Source organism: Aquarana catesbeiana, linkage group LG08 (genome assembly GCF_042186555.1).
Source record: "Aquarana catesbeiana isolate 2022-GZ linkage group LG08, ASM4218655v1, whole genome shotgun sequence".
Taxonomy (NCBI): domain Eukaryota; kingdom Metazoa; phylum Chordata; class Amphibia; order Anura; family Ranidae; genus Aquarana; species Aquarana catesbeiana.
Genome location: NC_133331.1, coordinates 77,580,325 through 77,602,254, shown reverse-complemented (window position 1 = coordinate 77,602,254; position 21,930 = coordinate 77,580,325). Strand labels below are relative to the sequence as shown.

The following is a 21,930-nucleotide window of genomic DNA, read 5'->3' as shown; positions in this document are numbered from 1 at the left end:
CCAGTCAGCTCCTGCGGGTGATTCCCCCCCCCTCCCCTGCTCGCTGACACTGCATAATGCGAGCGTTCACACAACCACGGTCGCCTGATCTGCTCCTTCACCTGCATCCTCATTGGCAGGTAGAAGAGCGAGTTGCAGGAAGGACTCCACCAGGACTTTCAGTTACTGAAAAAACAGACTGATTTCTCCCGTCCTTAGGACAGGAGGACCAGCCTGTAAATTCCAAGAGATGCCAGACCAGAGCTGTCAATAGCAGGGGCAGGACAGCAAGAGGAGGCTGGGGAACCCCACAGTGGCAGAACACCAGGGCCCGGAGGCAAGACAACCTTTGCAACCCTGATGGTTCTCCCACTGCTTTGGATCCTTATATTTTCTTGATATGCTGGTGACATATATCTCTTGTTTTCTGCCACCCTGGGGGACCCCAATACAGTAGGAAGGGAGCTCACTGCAGAACATGTGAAAGGGCCCGTTGTGGGGTCGTAGTAAAGGGCCCCAGGATATATATATATATATATATATATATATATATATATATATATATATATATATATATATATATATATATGCGCATTTTATAGTTGCCCCCCTACTTTTGTCCCTGTCCCCCCATGTGCCCCCCCTAAATTTGAAAGCTGGAGACGCCACTGTCTGTTCCTAGTTCCGATGGCTGCCCTTTAATTAAAAAAAAAAATTTACAACTCTGTCCATGGTTTTCCATAGAACAACTGAGCCTTTTCCTTCCTTTTTTTCCTCTTGCGTTCGTTTGTGCTACTGTCCCAGCTGGCGCATCCAGGCCGCACGGACCATCCCCTCAAGAGGCGGAGACGGCGGCTTACTTTGGGCTCTGATGCATGGTCTGTTCACGTGCACCTCTGTCCTTCATGCATCAGTGGGCGGGTGGTGCAGCATGCCGTGCCGTCACGAAGGACGGTCCGGCATCTGCCCGCGATGGCGTCATTCATGTAAGCCTCTCGCGAAGGCGTGGCTTGCGGGCGGCGCCATGACCCAGCGTCACCGCAATTAGATACACCTGTGTCGGGGGCATGGCGCGGTGCGCCGTCGGCTCAGGGGGGCCAATCACGGGACTGCATCCAGGGAGGTTCCCTCGATGACATAATTTACCACACCCCACATCTCTCATTATGGCCACCATTTAAAAACAGGCAGCTCCCCATGCTCCTGGTAGCTCTTTGGAGAAATGAGGAACTGCCATACTTATGACAATCATAAGGCTTACAAGGTATGTGATACTTCTCTGCTGCTTGGGGTTTAATATCCTCTAACATTTTTTGTACTTTTGGGTTAATTCTTTTGTCCCCCGGTACAATACAAATTCATATTATTCTTGATTTTAGGTTTGGCTGTTTTGTTCAGCCTCTCTCTGGATACCTGGTGAGTAATCTTTGCGTAATCTTATGTGGCACAGCCTTGTTTGACTGTCAGTGGCCTTTTGCAGTGGTATCCGTTTCTGCACTATGGACCAACTTCCATAGCGATAGATTCACCTTACAAACCTTCAAGTGATAGGTATGGTTATTATCATAACTTTTTTGGGCAACACCATTGAGTGTCCATTTTTCGTGTACTAATTTATGTTTTATACTATAACCCATTTACCATTTGTCTACTCCTTCCCCTTTTTGTTTTTGCATATACCTAGATTCCTGTTGGGTCTTCCCTTGATGTTGCTCAGGCCTCTTTTTGGGAGGCAGGCTCAGATGAAGGGGGGGGGGATCTCTGATGTGGACACGGCTTAGTTTCCTTTTTGGTTTGGCTACATGGTGCTGTATTGGTGTTCTAGTTCCGTTTTATCTGTTGAGCTATGAACATATATGACACATGAGGTCAGTATGGATACTTGCATGCACACTTCGTTCCTTTCTTTTTTGTTATAACCTTTATGATACAAGTTATGTTACATTATGAATTTTGATTTGTGTTTGTAATTATGTGTTTATTGATATTATAGATTGTATGTATTGATCTGGAAAGTTTCAGCCCATTTACCCTGAAGACCTCTACCTCATTTGTCGAAACGCGCTGGTTTCTTCTGTCTTCCCGACAGTTGATTTGGGCTGTCTCCTCATTATTTGTTTTCCATGTTTTGTCCTTATCATGATCATGGATGTCAATTGTATGAATTTTTGTTGATACGTTGTAATAAATTTGTAATTTTATAAAATTCCCTACTCCTTGAGCATTTCTGGTCCATTAAAGTCCCACCTTTTGAGGAACATAGTTTTTACATGTTGTACTAGGGATGTGGACCTGAACTAGCTCTTTTCCAATTAGTTGGCAACCCCCTCTTGTATTGCACAGAGCAGCCCTGATCCTCCTTTGCTGGGGTCCCCTGTTTGTGCTCCTGGCTCCTCTCCTCTTCTGAGTACCCCATAGCAGTTGCGTGCTATGGGGACACTTGTGCGGGCTCGATCCCACCTCCCACTCTCTCCTCACAGGCTGTGATTGACAGCAGTAGGAGCCAAAGACTCCCACTGCTGCCTCCATGTCCAGTGAGGAAAGAGAGAGGAGAGGGCCGCTGCACTGGGGCACAGTGCTGGATCGAGTTCGGGCTCAGGTAAGCATTGGGGGGGGGGGGGGGGCAGCAGCACTGTATAAATATTTTTTTCAAACAGGACAGTACGCTTTAGAAAAATTTCCCTGAGAATGACATAAATGTAATACCTAAATTTATTCCAAACTTTTAATATTTTTTTTTTAAATTCAGATAAACTTAATTGGGAAGAGTAAATACTTCTGTCGAGTTTTATGGCTGTCTTTGACCCCCACTAGTGGGATTTCACCTTCCTTTTTGTCCTCGTGACAGCTGGACAATACATTTAGGGAATGATTGGAACAGGAAGATATACACAGTAATATGACCAAGATTTTCCCATTTTGTTACAAAAAAAAGGTTTGTTGTAGAGCGTGCTCCAAATAAAGAGATAGTGAGGGGAAATCTACCCAATGGGACACAGACAAAACAAAAAACCTGATAGAGATTCTATTCCTTGTCCAGTTTGTAAAAAAATAAAAAATAAAGTCAGGCTTTAAATAGAGTTTATATTTATAATTAATTTCAACCTTTCCATGGACGATATGAACCAGCACAGTGGCGTATTATTCATGTGTGCAGGGTGTTCACTGTACACGGGCCTCCGAGGGGGGGGGGCACTGTGTCCTGGCCTACCCTGCACACATGGATGATACATTTGGGGATGATCAGGGTAGTGGTGGGGGCCCATCTTTTCATCCAGAGGGCATCGCATTGAGGGGGGGCACCGCCACTGACAGGAGAAGTGACTGCTGTATCACCGCTTCTGTAGCTGGGCTGACACCTCTGGAGAAAGGATGCTGGGGATGCCGTGCAGTAACTACTCAGACAAGTAAAAAGGACCTGCTGGGCTCTGCAATAGATGATTTCATCAGTCAGAGCCTGGCAGAGGAGTAAGCAGAGGAAGTTTTCTTTGCTTTTGGGAAAATTGGGAGATAGTCTGAGCTATCACTGCACTGGCATCCCTGGCATCCCTCTAGATGAGAGAAATTAGCCCAGAAGAAAAGTGAGAGAGGGGAGGATTCTTCTACACAGAATGCCAGATGGATCAAGGAGCCAGTAAAGGAGCACCAGTGCCTTCTCCCCCACTGACTGGCATTCCCCCCCAATCTGCCCCTACTAATCACCAAGACTCCCATCTCTGTTTAGTGAGCACCAGGACCCCCCATCTTCCCTGACTGAGCACCAGTGCTCCCTTTTGTCCCCCTTGAAGACAAAGCTGTATTCTTTTAGGCAGGTATGCAGGGGCTGGGCTGGGGGCCCCATCAGGTAGGTTGTAGCGGGCTCCATGATTTCTAACAGCGGCCCTGCTGAAACTGCCAGCCACCCACTGCACCTATCACCCTCAACTGTCCCACTGTGTCCTCCTCCGGCCCCCCTGTGTCCTCCTCCGGCCCCTCTGTGACCTCCTCCGGCCTCGTCCGGCCCCTCTGTGACCTCCTCCGGCCTCGTCCGGCCCCTCTGTGTCCTCCTCCGGCCCCACTGTGTCCTCCTCCGGCCCCACTGTGTCCTCCTCCGGCCCCACTGTGTCCTCCTCCGGCCCCACTGTGTCCTCCTCCGGCCCCTCTGTGTCCTCCTCCGGCCCCTCTGTGTCCTCCTCCGGCCCCCTGTGTCCTTCTCTACTGACACTCCACTGCCCTACTGGCATCATTCCCTGGCCCCTAAAAAGCATTAAAAAAATGAAAAGATACAAAAAAAATTAATTGAAAAAAAATAAAAATAAAATGATAATAAAGAACTACTGACACCACTCTGCACATACTACCCACCTCCATGCACTCCTCTCCCTGCACATACTATCCACTGCCATAAACTCCACACCCCTCTCCCTGCACATACTACCCACCTCCCTATACTCCATACTCCTCTCCTGCACATACTACCTGCCGCCGTATACTCCAGACTGAACATTCCCTATTTAACATTACCACATTCTACACTATGTAAGTCACCTCGGACTCTATTTAACCACACCCCTTTCAAGCCATGCCCAATATTTAACGCCATTTAAACCACACCAACTTTTTGTAGCGGCCCGCATAGCGTGCCACATTTCTTCGTTTGCCAGTGCCTGGGGCCCACTCTTGCACACGGGCCCACTAATTTCATGATACACCCCTGATCCCGCAATAATCAGTATCATAATCATTTGACCAGCCTATGAAAGACAGGGAATTTAATGACATTTTGCCAATAGCCGACCATTTCTTACTTGGAATGAAAAGCAACTATCCTCTTCTGGCTCTGTGACATGTTTCTCCAGCAGTGTTGTGTTGTGCTGTCCCTCCAGGGACACCTTCACATTAACAGACTCATTAAGGTGGGACAGCTGCAAGCAGAATGTCTGTTCCTTTCCTGCATTTAATACAGTTGGCACCAACAGCATATATTGCCTGTAGAATTAAAAATTGAAAATGATTCTGAATAAAACGTAAACAAGGGCACAAACAAAACTATCAAATTAAAAGTTATTGCACATTTTAACTAACAGATAATCCCTATATCTGGCCAGCATTGAGTTAGAAAGCAACATCTGCTGCACGGGAGCTGAATTCCATCCTCTGCCATGGTGTGCTAGGGGACAGGAAGCAGTTGCCCACACAATGGTACTCACAGCAGTTTAGCTTGGTAATTATTATTGTAGCACCCCCTTAACGTCTAAAGGCAGTTAGGGACTCCCAGGTGGCTTGGTGGACTAGCATTTCATCTGAAGACCGATAGCTTGACTCTTTGTGGAGTGGAAGTAATTGGGTTTATTAAAAGACCAATAATTTCAGGGTGAGAGGGGTCAGAACACAGGATGCCTCAAAAAATCTAAATTGCCGAATTCTGTAATTCAGTCAGTTCAGTAAAATGACCTCTAAACCAGACTGGCTTTCAGGACCTGGATCTGAACCCAGTACTTCTTCTTGCTTAGCCAACTGAGATGCTGGACAGCTCCCTGTTTGATCTCTTAAGACAACCTTGCCTTGTGTCTTGTTTGACTTGAACCTTGAACCTTTTCTCCCCCCATGAACTTTCTATTTAAAGCCATGCCTTTGCACTTCCTGTTTGCAAGATTGTTTTCTTGCCAACCAATATCTCGCTCTTGTCACTTCTGCTGCCATCCATACCTTCGCTATCGCTTGTTATCGACCTTTGGCTTGTTTACTGACTACGCTTTTGCTTGATCCCTACCTGCTATATCTGCTAATATATCCCGGCTTGCTCACGTTCTGGTGGGGTGGGCCTAAGGACCCCAACCTGATACACAGAACTTATGGAAAACAGAACTATCAATCCATGCTCAGGCTAAAAACAACCCAGTAACACTAAATTCAGGCTAGGATTACTACTACATAAGACACGATCCCTACATTCTTTACTATTTAAAGTGGAACTAAAGGAAAAACCTTTTTCTTTTTTTCTGTTCTGGTGTCAAACCAAAATTTGGAATTTTCTTTTACTTTCCATGATAACGGTAAACAGGATAAATAGGGAGGCTAAATCTCAGTAACGAGTGCACAGACAATAAAGTACATAAAAATTGAGGTCCCTCTCTGTTCTATCTAAAACAAAAAAGTTTTGCCTTTTAGTTATACTTTAATGCAAATGAGTTTATAATAAGGGCAGATTTCTTATTGTAGAAGTGGCAATACTGACATTGGAGAGTGGTGGATACAATCTAAACAGATCCTGTCAAAAATTGCAGGTAAAAACCTGTTAAAATCTGTTAGGTTAAAGCGGAGCTCCACCCTAAAGTGGAACTTCCGCTGATCGTATTCCTCTCCCCCCCTCCGGTGCCACAATTGGCACCTTTCAGGGGGGAGGGGGGTGCAGATACCTGTCTAATACAGGTATCTGCACCCACTTCTGGGTATAGATAGCCGCAGAATAGCTGCAGATACGCGCCCCCCCTCCGTTGTGTTCTGGGAAACACACAGTTCCCAGAACACAGCGGGGACCAGTGAAGACGCGCAGCGCGACTCGCGCATGCGCAGTAGGGAACCTGGCAGTGAAGCCGTAATGCTTCACTTCCTGATTCCCTGACAGAGGAAGGTGGCGGGGGCAGCCGAGAGACGAGCGCTCGATCAGCTTCGGCTGCCAACATCACTGGACCCTGGGACAGGTAAGTGTCCATTTATTAAAAGTCAGCAGCTGCAGTATTTGTAGCTGCTGGCTTTTAAAAAAAATTTTTAAGGTGGAGCTCCGCTTTAAGAATTTTAATTGCCCACTTTTAGCATTTTTCCCTTCTGTGAATTATTTTTTGTTCATTTGCAATATATAATTGAACTTGCATTGGAATTGACACTCCAGAAAGTGTCAGCTCCCTCCCTACACGTCATAGCCCTCTCCTCTTCTGAGAGTGTCTAATTACTGTCTGTCTGGACCACCTACTCTGCCCCTCCAATATTATAGAGTGTCACCTGAGTGCCTAAAGTATGTAAATATAAACATATAGGAAGGTTGTTGTTCAAATGAATGGTCTGGCAAAAGGGTCTCTTTAACAGGGACAAGCATATTTCAACCACTTGCTAATGAACATCATCGCCTATCTCAGTGCAGAAATAATTAACCTGCCTGTTGGATATAATGGACTAAAGGTGAAAATGAAATACATCTGAACCTCCAGTTTTCTCTTAGTCCCCCTTCAAACACCTACAAATACCCTTTGAGCCTGCTAATAAAAGCCACCTAATGCAGCTAGCTGTGGTGACAACAATACTGCACTACTCCTGAATTCAGAGCAGAGTTGTCACTCTCGTCTAGGCTATGCTTGCATGTTACAGGGGGCATGACTATTAACATTGTCGCTGCCGATTCCCAAGCCTGTTGGCCAGTTGTAGTCAACTTTCTTGATGTAGGGGGCCTCAATGAGACCACTAACATTGCTACAAAGGCTACAAATTATATTTCGTGAATAGTGCTACAGAAAACTGTCAGACTGTAGACATACTACAGGATATGGTCAACAAACATGCTATAAAATCTAGAGGGATTGGTGTGTGTATAAACATGCTATAGGAGTTGCTGGAGACTGGGACATGCTTCAGGACGGTCTCTGTTGGTGAAACACTCCCACTGTGAGCTGCAGTGTCTGGAAGGGGGAGCACATGAGACACAAATGAAGGAGGATTTTGCTCAGCTAGGGAAGGTTATATAGTTATTTACTTTATAGGGTTTATGCATCGCTTAGTAAATGAATTTGGTACTTGTTTAGCTTGTCATTGAAGCCTTTATAAAAAATATGTAAAACTGCTTTGGAAATGACATTCATTTATTATGACTTCAATTACATTTTTGTGATTGGGGTTACATGATGAGATTTACATCTATTTTAAATAATATTAGATGACCGGATCTGAAAAAGAAATGGTATAGCTTGGAATTTAGGAATATAAGATTCTAAAATACAAAAGAGTTTGTTTAATCATTGCCATACCTATCATTAAATAATCTTGCAGAACCCCTCTTCCCAGAAGGGGATCAGAAGGAAGATGTTCTTCCAGCACAACACAACATAACATAACATAACATAACATAACATAACATAACAAGGTGTACTTATTCACACATCAAAGCTAAGACAGATTTGTTTTTCACATGATTACTGTACATTTATACTAATGCCAATATGATCGTGGAAAGATTTCACAATGTACTCCAAAATCTTTATACACCCAAATACCCTGTATATTAGTTCTGGCTGTAAGAGAACAACTTAGGACTTTAATTACACACGCCACTGGGGACATTTCCTCCAATTTGATAGTAAAGTACACTTAACAAACATTTGATAAGAAAACAGCATGACTGGAGGAACAGTTTTTGTTAAAGAAACACAAAGAAAGTTATGTGAATTTAAATGCAATTTCTAGAGACCCGTGGTTAGTTCAGAGAGTCAAAACACGGTGCTCAGGATCATTAAATTTGTCCTCTGATATTTTAAGATGGGGTCTGCACACTTTCTAAAAATACTTTCTAAACAAAAGACCAGTTTACTGCCCACTGTTGGTTTCAGTGGAAGGAATGGTGCCTCATTGTTATGCCCTGTACACACGGTCGGATTTTCCGATGGAAAAAGTGCGATCGGATTGTGTTGTCGGAAATTCTGATCGTGTGTGGACTCCATCTGACTTTTTCAGTCGGAATTTCCGACACACAAAGTTTGAGAGCAGGATATAAAATTTTCTGACAACAAAATCCAACCATTTAAATTCCAATCGTGTGTACACAAATCCGACGCACAAAGTGCCACGCATGCTCAGAATAAATTAAGAGACGAAAGCTATTGGCTACTGCCCCTTTCATAGTTCCAACGTACGTGTTTTACGTCACCACGTTCAGAACGATCGGATTTTCCGATAACTTTGTGTGACCGTGTGTATGCAAGACAAGTTTGAGCCAACATCCATCAGAAAAAATCTGATGGATTTTGTTGTCGGAATGTCCGATCGTGTGTACAGGGCATTAGTGTTAGAGGAAGGAACAGTACCTCAAGGGCCAGATAAAGGCAAGCAAAGGGCCACATTTGGCCCGTGGGCCTCAGTTTGGTGAACACTGACCTAAGGGAAGTAAATGACAAGGTTCTAGTGAGACTTATACTTGGCCTGAATGCACAGCTCCCAACTGTCCTTAAATTTGGAGGGACTGTCCCTCTTTTGGATCCAAATCCCTCTGTCCCTTTTCCCTCCTCATTTATCTCTCCTTTTGTTCTGATGTAAAGAACTCTATAAAAAATGTAGCAGAAGTGTTATACTGTGATAAACCTTATACCCAACCAATACATTATTAATGAATTAATTAATTTGTTCATTTGAACTGCAGGTATAAAGAAAAATTTGTGGTAAAAAAAAAAAATCACATGTGAGTTTAAACAATCATTGTTTGCATATCAATTCTTCATGGCCCTAATAGCATGGTGCATTGCAACTGTGTGTCCTTTGCCTACATACCTTATACTAAAAAGGTGTCCCTCTTTCTCATCTAAGAAAGTTGGAGGTATGTGAATGTATACTTTTTACCCCTTATATGCTGGCTCTCTCTTACCCCAGACAATTGGATAGATGTCAAAGCCACCCAAGGTATGCCAAGGCTGAGGCTACTGGGATAATTTGCCCAGTCTTTATCAGAACATTGAGAGCCAATGAGTAGGGTAAACTATATAGCCCTGCTCTACTAGCAGTTCAGTTCTAGGTGGGCAACAGTCTGCAACCGAAATTGATTACAAACCATAAGAAGTATGTGTGGACAGCTTTGAGTTGCCTCTGGCCACCTTGCCAACCTAAGCCATTACAGTAATCTGTCCCAGTTTTAACTGGCGTAAGGGATGCCAGGAATGCACTTTCCTAATACAAGACTGGGACTGATCTTCTAATTATTTCTGACAGACCCTCCCACTTAGCACACAGTTTGGGAAAGTTACAAAAATGGGGTCTGTAGCACCTCAGTATCCACATATCAGAAGCATATAAGAGCAGAAGCAAGAATCATATAAGAATATTCCAGGCCAGGCATGCTTCAGTGCTTATTCTACAGCACTGGAAATTTACTGTCCCCCACTCCACCCATTGCATAAAGAATGGCTAAATCATATGAACAATACATTGAGACTCTTTTCCAAAATTGGGGCTATACCACAAAATTTGAGAAACTATGGGGTAGGTGGATAGATACTCTGGGTATTTGCTCCCATGATCTAGTAACCACAGACTCCTGCAAGCCTAGAACATGTTTCTCTCTTTTTGTAAAGAGCACAATGTAGTGGATTCATATCTTATGCCACGTACACACAATCAGAAATGCCGCCTGCAAAACTCCGATGAGAGCTTTTTGTCGGAAAATGCTACCGTGTGTATGCTCCATCGGTCTTTTGCTGGCAGAATTCCAGCCAGCAAAAGATTGAGAGCATGTTCTCTATTTTTCGGTCGGGAAAAAGTTCCTATCCGAAAATGTGTTCGTCTGTATGCAATTCGGATGAGCAAAAAATCGCACATGTGAGTATTGGTTCTATAGGAAGGTAGAGTTTATGATACCTCAGCTTGGAGGGTTAGTGTTAATTATGTTTCTCGGTTATTTTTTGGTGGGCTTTGTTGGGTCCAAGCCACTGGTCCTGTGCTGTAAAAATATGAGACAGGCTGATTCAAAAAGTGCAGGGCGACCGAGAACAAGCATGTAGGAAGGTTGCTGCTGGTGACCCTGTCCTGTTGACCTGCTGAAAATTCTGAGTCCAAAGTGACAATGCACATCAGCCCTCATAATCCTGCTACAGCCTAGAGGAACTGCTGAAGATGCCAATTCTGGATATTACCACCATGGACTTTACCAAAGATGGACTCTTTCCTGTGCAGATATGTTGGGACAGCCACAAGCCTGAGTTAGGGACTAGGAATGTTAGGAAAAGACCGTTGCTAATGTTATTTGGATTGACCAAGTGTTTCAATAAAGCTCTTAAAACTTTGCCTTTTCCTGGTCTGAAGTTACGCAAGGGGTGTAATGCAAGTAATCCACATAGTCTACAGCTTGGGTCACTAAGCACATTGGGGTATAAAGATAACGGTACAAGAGTTAACACAGTGTGAGGATACAGTGTTTACCAAGGGTAACAAAGGTCTCTCCAGCAGTCTGTCATAAGCGTGTACATGTGGCAGATGGGATAGCTTCTAACAGGAGGAGTTGTTGTTGTCACTCTCTCCGTGAGCAGGTCCGTCTCCCATAGCAACGGGAGAAGATGAGCACTGCAGAGGCCCCCAACCTGTACACAGGTACGAAAGAGGAAGAGTTAAGTGAAGTGCACGCATAGATTCAGCACTAGGTACATGGCAGGTCTTCATACAGCTACTGGGAGTGAGGTAGCAGTACAACGCTGGGCAGGTGTAGAGGGCATTGGCACTGCTTGTCCCTTCCTAAATGGATCAGTGACCATGGTGGTGTATAATTACATTGAGAGAGTTACTATAGTTCCGTTGTGTGTTTAAGTAAAGGTACCCCATGTGAAAGGTTGTGACCTGTTGTAAGTGCCTAGCGTAGCCCAGAAGAACATACCCCAGGGTAGGCTTCCGATATGACCCACACTTGGCGCTCAATGAGGAGGAGAACATGGAGGAGGTACCACCCACCTACCCCTACAGCTATACATTACTTTTTTGACTTTTACAACTCTATTTGACTTAACCACTTGCCGCCCGCCCATTGTCAAATGACGGAGGGGCAGGGTGGCTCTCGTTCTGGGTAGATGTCATATGACGGCGCACCCGAATAGCCACACCCGTGGGGGTGCACAACACGGTGATCGCGGCCGCGCCATGTTGCTAGGACATAGCACGACCCAGTCTCTGTAAAGAGCCGCTAATGGGGTTCTTTAACCATGTGATCGGCTGTGTCCAATCACAGCCGGTCACATGTAAATACAGGAAGAGCCAGTAATCGGCTCCCATCGCCTCACACTGACAAAGTGTGCTGCGAGGAGAGTCGATCAGCGGCATCTCCTCACAGGGGAGAACAGGCTATGTAACCAGGGCACTGATCATCAGTGCCCTAATTACAGTAAAGCCCCAGAAGTGGCACCAATCAGTGCCCATCAGTGACACAAATCAGTGCCCATTACTGATGCCAGTCAGTGCTGCCTTTTAGTGCCCATCAGTAGTGCCCATCAGTGCTGCCTATTAGTGCCAACCAGTGCCATCTCTCAGTGCCCACCAGTCCTGCCCATCAGTGCGGCATAATAGTGCCTCCTCATCGGTGCTACCTCATCAGTGCCAATAAGTGCCACCTCTTTAGTGCCCATCAGTGCAGCCTATCAGTGCCACCTCCTTGGCGCACATCAGTGATAGAGAAAAATTATTTACAAAATTTACTGACAGAAACTAAGAAAACTTTTTTTTTTTCAAAATATTTGGTCTTTTTTTTTTTTTTGTAAAAAATAAAAAAAAAAACAGCAGTGATTATTAAATATCACCAAAAGAAAGCTCTGTTTTGTGTTTAGAAAATGATTAAAAATTAATTTGGGTACAGTGTTGCATGACCGCGTAATTGTCATTCAAAGCACAACAGTGCTGAAATCTGAGTGCACTTAAGAGTGTGGTCAAACCCTGGTGTCTACTGGCCTGCATAGTTGTGTTAAGACACACTACACAACTGCAATAAGAGCAAAGCAGGTGTGAGACTATACAAATGGTAGTTAAGTGCAATGTCTATAAGGCCGAGCATCTGCTTTTGGTAACTTGAATTGGGCTTTAAGCATTACTGCTTAGTCTATCATTTAAGCAACTGGCCACACAAGCCATAATGACTGCTTAGAGGCTAGATCAGCTGGTTCCAATACCTTTGTTCTGAGGCAAAGTTAGCTAGTGTAGTGAAGTCTCTTTGGTCAGCTCTTCATTAGGTTGACAGTGCTCAAACTCAGTTTTTCTCCTGTCTTTTCCACTTTAACCAGATCCACTTTCATGATGCTATTGCCTGCACGTGGTATAGGGAAGTCAACAGAGGAGAGGTCCAAGGCATTTGGAATGGGTTATTTGTGACCGCTGGAGGGGATACTGTAATCCCAGGAGAGAGATGTGTTGCTGTTGGACAGAATATGTTGTAGCTGCTGGAGGAAGATACTGTAGTTATAGGGAAGAGATACATGGCTGTTGATGGGCTATATTGTGATTTTTGGAGAGGTATACAGTGCAAAGTAAAAAGTTGTGGGTGCTAGATGGTGTATATTCTGGTTTCTGGAGGAATATATTGTGATTGCAGTAAGGTGTGCATGGCAGGTGAAGGAGGGAAGTGTATTGTGGCTGTTAAGCCCAGGAAGAAGGGGTCATTGTGGTTGCTGGAGGGGTGTATTGATTGTTGTACAGAGGGGGAGGTGGCTGTTGTAGGCAGGTTTTGTGGTTGGTAAACAGGGTTATCACTTTGCTGCCACATATTCTAAAAATTATTAATCACATTCAAATATCCATACATTTCTCATCTGCAATTATGCCTGGTGTTTGGTACAATATACTGTGTAATATATTTTGATATCAGTATTAAAGTAGAACTATAGGCAAATTTTTTTTTTTTTTTAATTTTGGACAGTGCAGGAAGGTCATAACCCCTGTCAGTTTATTTTTTGACATCTGTAAGGGGAGATTTCAATTCACTTCCTGTCCCATAGGCAAAGCAGGAAGCGAGAGGAAATCCCTGCAAATTAAGGAGACCCCAGGTCACCAGAACTAGTGTCCTCATCAGTGGCGGTGCGTCCACAAGGGTGCACGGGCGCCGCCCCTCTCTCCAGCCACCTCCCTCTATCACCAAGAGATAGATTCATGCACGAGTCTATCCATGGCCGCCACTGCCACCCCCTATTCAGGCGCCCGGCCCCTTGCCCCGCCACCATCACCCGTTGCCCCACCGAGACAGGGTAAGTACAGGGCAGACGGTGGGTGGGCACAGTGGCAGCATCCGATGGGCACAGTGGGAGCATTTGATGGGCACAGTGGCAGCATCCGATGGGCACAGTGGGAGCATTTGATGGGCACAGTGGGAGCATTTGATGGGCACAGTGGGAGCATTTAATGGGCTCAGTGGCAACATTTGATGGGCACAGTGGCAGTGTTTGATGGGCACAGTGGCGGCGTTTGGCACAGTGGTGGCGTTTGATGGGCACAGTGGCGGCGTTTGGCACAGTGGCTGCGTTTGATGGGCACAGGCTGCAATTGATGTTTTTTTTTTCCAGAATTTTTCAGTTTGTTTGCGCCTCCCCAAAAATGTTGAGCACCAGTCGCCACTGGTCCTCATTGGAAGATTTCACTTTCAACGATAATGGTAAGCAGGACAAATAGAGAGGGTGAATTTTCCTAATGGGGTACCAGACAGCAATATAAACTGACAGGTTTTCTAATATCTCTCCACTCCATCCAAAATTAAAAAAGGTTTTGCCTGTCAGATTGGTACTTTGGACAAAGTGCTGTATTTGGTAGCAGGTTAATTTTAAATACAGAATTGACTTATCAGACCATACCAATGGAGGAGTTAGCGATTTTTTTAACAGTATGCTACCTGGCTCTGTCAGTTTTACTGCTGGTACCCAGACCGATGCCTGCCTGTCTGCTCCACCATTATACCATCAATATACAGTGCCTTGAAAAAGTATTCATACTCCTTGAAATTTTCCACATTTTGTCATGTTAATATCAAAAACGTAAATGTATTTTATAGGCGCTTCCTGGGTTACAAACAAGATAGGGTCTGTAGGTTTGTTCTTAAGTTTAATTTGTATGTAAGTCAGAACAGGTGCATTTTTTAAGTGTAGCTCCAACTAAAAAAACTATTTTCAAGCTTTCTGGACAGCATAGGGAAGAGTTACCACCCCTTTTTTTGTTTGTTTTGCTGTCTGTGCCCCTGTTCAGAAGATTGCAGCTCACTTTCTGTTCCAATGACAATTGGATTTTGAAAATTTTAGGTTGTTGTGGAAACAAGGCTTGGTCATAAAGCTTCAGTGGAGACACCTTTTTCCCATGATACCTCTTACAGGAGTGAATTTCCCTTCCTAGGGGTAGATTTCCTCTCACTTCCTGTTGTCTCCCTCCATTAGTAAGTATGAGTTGTATGTAAGTCAGATGTTTGTAACCCAGGGACCGCCTGTATTGGGATTTTATGTGATAGACCAACACAAAGTGGCACATAATTGTGAAGTGGAAGGAAAATGATCAATAGTTTTCAAAATTTTATACAAATAAATATCCGAAAACTGTGGCGTGCATTCGTATTCAGACCCCTTTACGCTCATACCCCTAACTAAAATCTAGTGTTACCAATTGCCTTCAGCAGTCACCTAATTAGTAAATAGAGTCCACCTGTGTGCAATTTAATCTCAGTATACCGTAAATACAGCTGTTCTGTGAAGCCCTCAAAGGTTTGTTAGAGAACCTTGGTGAACAAACAGCATCATGAAGGCCAAGGTACACACCAGACAGGTCAGGGATAAAGTTGTGGAGAAGTTTAAAGCAGAGTTAGGTTATAAAAAAAACATCCCAAGCTTTGAACATCTCACGGAGCAATGTTCAATCCATCATCCGAGAATGGAAAGCGTATGGCACAACTGCAAACCTACCAAGACATGGCCGTCCACCCAAACTGCCAGGCCTGGGCAAGGGGAGCAGTAATCAGAGAAGCTGCCAAGAGGCTCATGTTAACTCTGAAGGAGATACAGAGATTCACAGGCTCATGTTAACTCTGGAGGAGATACAGAGATTCACAGCTCAGGTGAGGCAAGGAAGGATCCGTCAATTGTGGCCCTCATGACGAGCTCTTCTGTGAGCTGTAGAGGCTGTCGGGCTGCTGCCCCTGGTATTTCTGGGCTCTGGGGGCATAGCGGGTCGTGGTGAGGTAGACCTACGTCTCCTGATGTGGAAATCATCACAGACTGATATAGCATCCATGGACATGGCTCTTCGTAGATGAGGAGGCCGAAATGAGTTATACCAATCTGGTATGTCAATATGAGGTATGTTCAATATCTCACAGAAAGAGGCCAGATCGTCTGGCAAACGTAGATTGGCCATGCATCCCTGAGGCAGATAAGCAAAAGGGAAACTTCCAGCGATATTGAAGCCCTTTGGTGCATAGCAAGTCAAGAAGATGGCGGAGATCCCTTCTGTTCTGTAAGGTAATAGGCGATAGGTCTTGAAATTGACCAAACAGCCGATCATGTCTCTAGGAGGGTCAGTAGCTCTGCTCCTAGGTTTAAGTGCTCTGTGTAAGCGTTCATATTCAATAGGAGTTTTAGGGGGTCTCCCTAGAAGATCGTTAAAGATAGCTGTAATGAGATAGGTGGTTAGGTTCTACTGTTTCAGGGAGACCTCTTACCCGCAGGTTGTGACAGCGGCCCCAATTGTCCAAGTTTTCCAGATGTCTGAGGAGGTCCCTGAGCTGGACATTGTGGGCTTGTGAGGAGGCTTGAAGCTGTTGGATGGAGGTCTCATGGGTGGTTGTTGTCTTCTCAAGATCATCCATTCTTGCAGCCATGAATTGGATGTCCCTCCTCAGATCAGTGATGGCGGATGCCAGTGTGGCTTTAATATCTTCTGCTGCCGCCCGGAGGTCTTGGAGGTTTTCAATGAAGTGGCGGTGAACTTGGCCGAAGATTGTGGGCGATTTCTGCTAAAGGATCGCGTGGCGCCTGTGTAGGCCTGAGATGAAGCCGCGGACTCGCATGGCTGAGTTTGGAACATTTCCGGAATGCGCTGGCTTATCTGCGAGCCGGTGCCTCTGGGCGAGCAGGATCTGGTTGAGGATGTGTCCCCCAGTGTATTCCCCATGTCGACTGATGAGGATGGCTCGGAAAAGCTAAAGAAAATCTCTCTGTAGACTGGAACTAGCAATAACTGTGCCATTTAACATTACTCAGCATCCAGCAAAATATTAAAAACAATAGCAACAAAAATGTGTAAATAAACAAACACAAAGTATAAACTCTAATAAAAAAAAAAAAAAAAGTTAATTTATATTTGTTATTTTACTAAAAATACAACAATCTAGTAACCTAGAATCTAACAATATAAAAGACAATTAGGCTGAGTTCACACTAACATTGCATGTGGCTCACAGCAGGGGTCAGGTGCGTCCCTGTTCTCAGTTTCAAGGACGAATCAGGCCTGAATTCGGACCTGAAATAGAGCCAAAGACGCACACGTCCCCTGTGCAAGTCGCTCCGCAGCCGACCACGGAGATGTGTGAACCAGCTGCATTGAGAGCCGGTCACACTCTCCTGTCATGCAAATTGGTTGCGGGGAAACGCAATTTAATTCGCACTAGTGTGAACCCAGCCTTATGGTTTGATGATAATAATAGTAGTAACATTTAAATAAAAGAAGTACAGTATATCATCTGTTAGGGTTGATTTACTAAAACCAGAGAGTGAAAAATCTGGTGACGCTCTGAATAGAAACCAATCCGCTTCCAGGTTTTTGTCACAGCTTAATTGAGGTAAAGTTAGAAGCTGGCTACCATGCACAGCTGCACCAGATTTCACACTCTCCAGTTTTAGTAAATCAACCCCATTGCATATAGCAGGGATATGCAATTGGCGGACCTGCAGCTGTTGCGGAACTACAAGTCTCATGAGGCATAGCAAGACTGACAGCCACAAGCATGACACCTAGAGGCAGAGGCATGATAGGACTTGTAGTTTTGCAACAGCTGGAGGTCCACTAATTCCATATCCCTGGTATATAGTATATATTTAAATAGTACAGTATATTAGGAATATAAAATATATAATGAAACCAAAAACATTAATGTAATAACAATAATAATTATTCATTATTATTGTTATTATTAACAGTAATAAAAATAATAGAATGTATATTTGTTCTATTATTCTACTCCTATTAATAGTTGAATATGTAACTATAGAGTAGAAAACAATATTTTTGCTTATAATAATAGCTGTTAATAACCACAGTAAGCATTCTAAAACAACAATTATTATTTTAATCATTGATATTATTGTAATTACTATTTAGTACAATATAAAAAGGCTAGTAGTAAATAATTATACTTAATATTTGTAAAACGGTAAAAAAGGAATTTCTTACGGGTCATGGTTGCTCGGTTCTCCTCCATGGAAGACGGTAAGAAGCAGGCACAGTCCCAGCATGGAGCTCCACATTCTGCACATTCTGCAGCCCAGATATGTTGGTCAGGAGGAAGAGCACTGCAAAGACAAGGCTTTATAAAGCTCCATCTGTGTACAACCCCTCTGGCACTCACACAAGAGTTACTAACTCTACACAAACACTGACCCTTGCACAAGGCTTCTCTGTAAATGATGCAGTGTGTTTGCCTTGCCTTATATCTATTTACAGAACAGTTTTTTGGAATTAAGTCCCTTTGCTTAGTTTGTATAACCTCCTGCCCAGCTACACAAAAGAAAATCTAAATTGTGTTGGGAAATACAATGAATAGTGAATGCCTGCTGCTGTCACAGTGGGGTCTAAACCTGATGTGACATTTTAAAAAGAAAACCCATGAGAAACCGTTTTAAATTTCAATCTGGCAAAGAGGTCCTCAGATTGTATTTATCTGGCACAGAAACAGGGGACACAAAGGTCTAAGGTGTGTATTACAGACCCCCTCCTTTCCCAGCGCATAACAGAAAATCAGAGAGAGAGAAACCTTCTCTTCCTGTGCAGTGCAACAATACAGGTTGTGCAATCTCTTCATTCACTGGTCAGTTCCTAAGGCCATGGCTTAATCTTTAGGCCACTCTGTTTATTTCTCACATGTGTGGGATTATTAAGAGGTTACTGGTTTTCATACTTTTCATGCTTTCTTTTTTCAGAGTTTTTTTCCTATCTTAAACAGATTGTAAAGTCTTGTTTAAAAAAAAAAAAATAACAAACATGTTATACTTTCCTCCTCTGTGCAGTTGGTTTTGCATAGAGCAGCCCCTATCTTCCTCCTCTCCTGGGCCCTCCCTCCTGTCAAGTGCCCCCACTCCCATCCTCAGGAAGGATGTGCTGGAACTGGAGAAAGTCCAGAGAAGGGCAACAAAACTAAGGCCCCTTTCACACTGGGGCGGTGAGGGCGTCGGCGGTAAAACAGCGATATTTTTAGCGCTGTTTTACCGTCGTTTTTGCGGCTGTATTCGGCCGCTAGCGGTGCGGTTTTAACCCCCGCTGGTGGCCGAAAAAGGGTTAAAACCGCTCGTACAGCGCGGCTATAGCCGTGGTATTGCCGCAGTATAGCCGCGCTGTCCCATTGATTTCAATGGGCAGGAGCAGTTTAGGAGCGGTGAACACACCGCTCCTTCACCGCTCCAAAGATGCGGCTCGCAGGACTTTTTTTACTGTCCTGCCAGCGCACCGCTTCAGTGTGAAAGCCCTCGGGCTTTCACACTGAACAAACAGCGGAGGCTGTTTAGGGGCGGTTTGCAGGCGCTATTTTTAGCGCAATAACGCCTGCAAACCGCCCCAGTGTGAAAGGGGTCTAATAAAGGGCTTGGAGGACCTAAGTTACTGTATGAGGAAAGGTTAGGAGCACTGAACTTGTTCTCTCTGAAGAGACGCTTGAGAGGAGTTAGACCCCTTTCACACCAAGGCGTTTTTGCAGCGTTTTAGCGCTAAAAATAACGCTATTAAAACGCTCATAAAACGTTCCCCATGCATCTCAATGGACCCTTTCACACTGAGGCGTTGCGCTGGCGGGGCGTTGACAAAAGTCCTGCAAGCAGCATCTTTGGAGCAGCTTTTGGGCGTTGAAAAAAGCGCTTCAAAAAAGCCCCTTTCCATTGAAATGAATTGAAAACGCTGTAAAAACGCCTGAATAGCGCCTATAATCCACCCTGAGCTGTAGAAAATTCACATGATCTCACAAAAAGGTAAACATGCTCGAAGAAAAGAGATCTACAACAACAGGAATGAACTTGTGGGAAGGTCAGAATGATTAAACAGACCATCAAAGTGCCAAAAAAACTAAATTAAAGTGCCAAAAAAAAAAAAGAATTAATCCAAGAAAAATGAAGATTTCAAGTAAAACAAGACACTGCTTGTTACTTTACAAGACACTGCTTGTTTTACATGATATCACAAAGGATAAACATGCAAGCAGAAAGATAGCATCAATAACACATGCTTCAATAACGCTTGAAAAACGCTGTTAAAACGCCTGCAGCGTTGCGTTAATTTTAACGCTAACGCCCCTAAAACGCTTAAAAACGCTGTAATAACGCTAAGGCGTTTTAGGGCGTTTTTGAAGCGCCTTGGTGTGAAAGGGGTGTTATGGTTTCAATGTACAAATACCGTACTGGTGACCCTTTGATACAGGGCTGTCTTAATACCATCATGGGCCCCTGGGCAAAGTAATGCTCTGGGGCCCCAACAATGGAGACAGTGCAGGTAAACAGACATCAAGTAGGTAGGAGGCAGACAAGTGGAGCTTCCCCGTGGGAAAATACTACATACATAAAGTAACAAAGCTGTCCTGTGCATATAATATATCTGCTAAATTGATGCCTCCCCAGCACTCTGACCCCTCTACACCCCAGATATCCCCCCAGCATCTGACCCTTCTACATCCCAGATATTCCCCCAGCACTCTGACCCCTCTACACCCCAGATATCCTACCAGCACTCTGACCCCTCTACACCCCAGATATCCCCCCAGCACTGTGCCCCTTCTACACCCCAGATATCCCCCCAGCACTGTGACCCCTCTACATCCCAGATATCCCCCCAGCACTCAGACCCCTCTATACCCCAGATATCCCCCCAGCACTCTGACCCCTCTATACCCCAGATATCCCCCCAGCACTCTGACCCCTCTACACCCCAGATATCCCCCCCAGCACTGTGCCCCTTCTACACCCCAGATATCCCCCCCCAGCACTGTGACCCCTCTACATCCCAGATATCCCCCCAGCACTGTGACCCCTCTATACCCCAGATATCCCCCCAGCACTCTGACCCCTCTACACCCCAGATATCCCCCCAGCACTGTGACCCCTCTACATCCCAGATATCCCTCCAGCACTCAGACCCCTCTACACCCCAGATATCCCCCCAGCACTCTGACCCCTCTACATCCCAGATATCCCCCCAGCACTCTGACCCCTCTACATCCCAGATATCCCCCCAGCACTCCGACCCCTCTACACCCCAGATATCCCCCCAGCACTGTGACCCCTCTACATCCCAGATATCCCTCCAGCACTCAGACCCCTCTACACCCCAGATATCCCCCCAGCACTGTGACCCCTCTACACCCCAGATATCCCCCCAGCACTCTGACCCCTCTACATCCCAGATATCCCCCCAGCACTCTGACCCCTCTACATCCCAGATATCCCCCAAGCACTCTGACCCCTCTACACCCCAGATATCCCCCCAGCACTGTGACCCCTCTACATCCCAGATATCCCTCCAGCACTCAGACCCCTCTACACCCCAGATATCCCCCCAGAACTCTGACCCCTCTACATCCCAGATATCCCCCCAGCACTCTGACCCCTCTACATCCCAGATATCCCCCCCAGCACTCTGACCCCTCTACACCCCAGATATCCCCCCAGAACTCTTACCCTCTACATCCCAGATATCCCCTAAGCACTCTGACCCCTCTACACCCCGGATATCCCCCCAGCACCCTGACCCCTCTACATCCCTGATATCCCCCCAGCACCCTGACCACTCTACACCCCAGATCTCCCCCCAGTACTCTGACCCTCTACATCCCAGATATCCCCCCAGCACCCTGACCCCTCTACATCCCAGATATCCCCCCAGCACTCTGACCACTCTACACCCCAGATCTCCCCCCAGTACTCTGACCCCTCTACACCCTAAATATCCCCCCAGCACTGTTACCATATACCATAAGATACCCCTTATATTGTGACCCCCACTACATCCCTGATACCCCCTACA

General features: G+C 45.1%; 1 protein-coding gene across 2 annotated transcripts in view; it reads right to left on the bottom strand.

The window, feature by feature from the left end:
- The window catches only part of LOC141105863 (alpha-2-macroglobulin-like), a 127,175-nt gene extending 108,919 nt beyond the window's left edge, over window positions 1-18,256 (bottom strand). The window contains exons 1-2 of one of the 2 annotated variants that reach the window (XM_073596016.1): window positions 18,103-18,256; window positions 4,767-4,947 (exon numbers count right to left, since the gene is read on the bottom strand). In XM_073596016.1, coding sequence (XP_073452117.1) covers window positions 4,767-4,947; window positions 18,103-18,185 — 264 coding nt within the window. In that variant the 5' untranslated portion in view covers window positions 18,186-18,256. The remainder of the gene's footprint in view (window positions 1-4,766; window positions 4,948-18,102) is intronic. The other variant, XM_073596017.1, reaches the window with a different exon arrangement.
- Window positions 18,257-21,930: the final 3,674 nt, after the last annotated feature.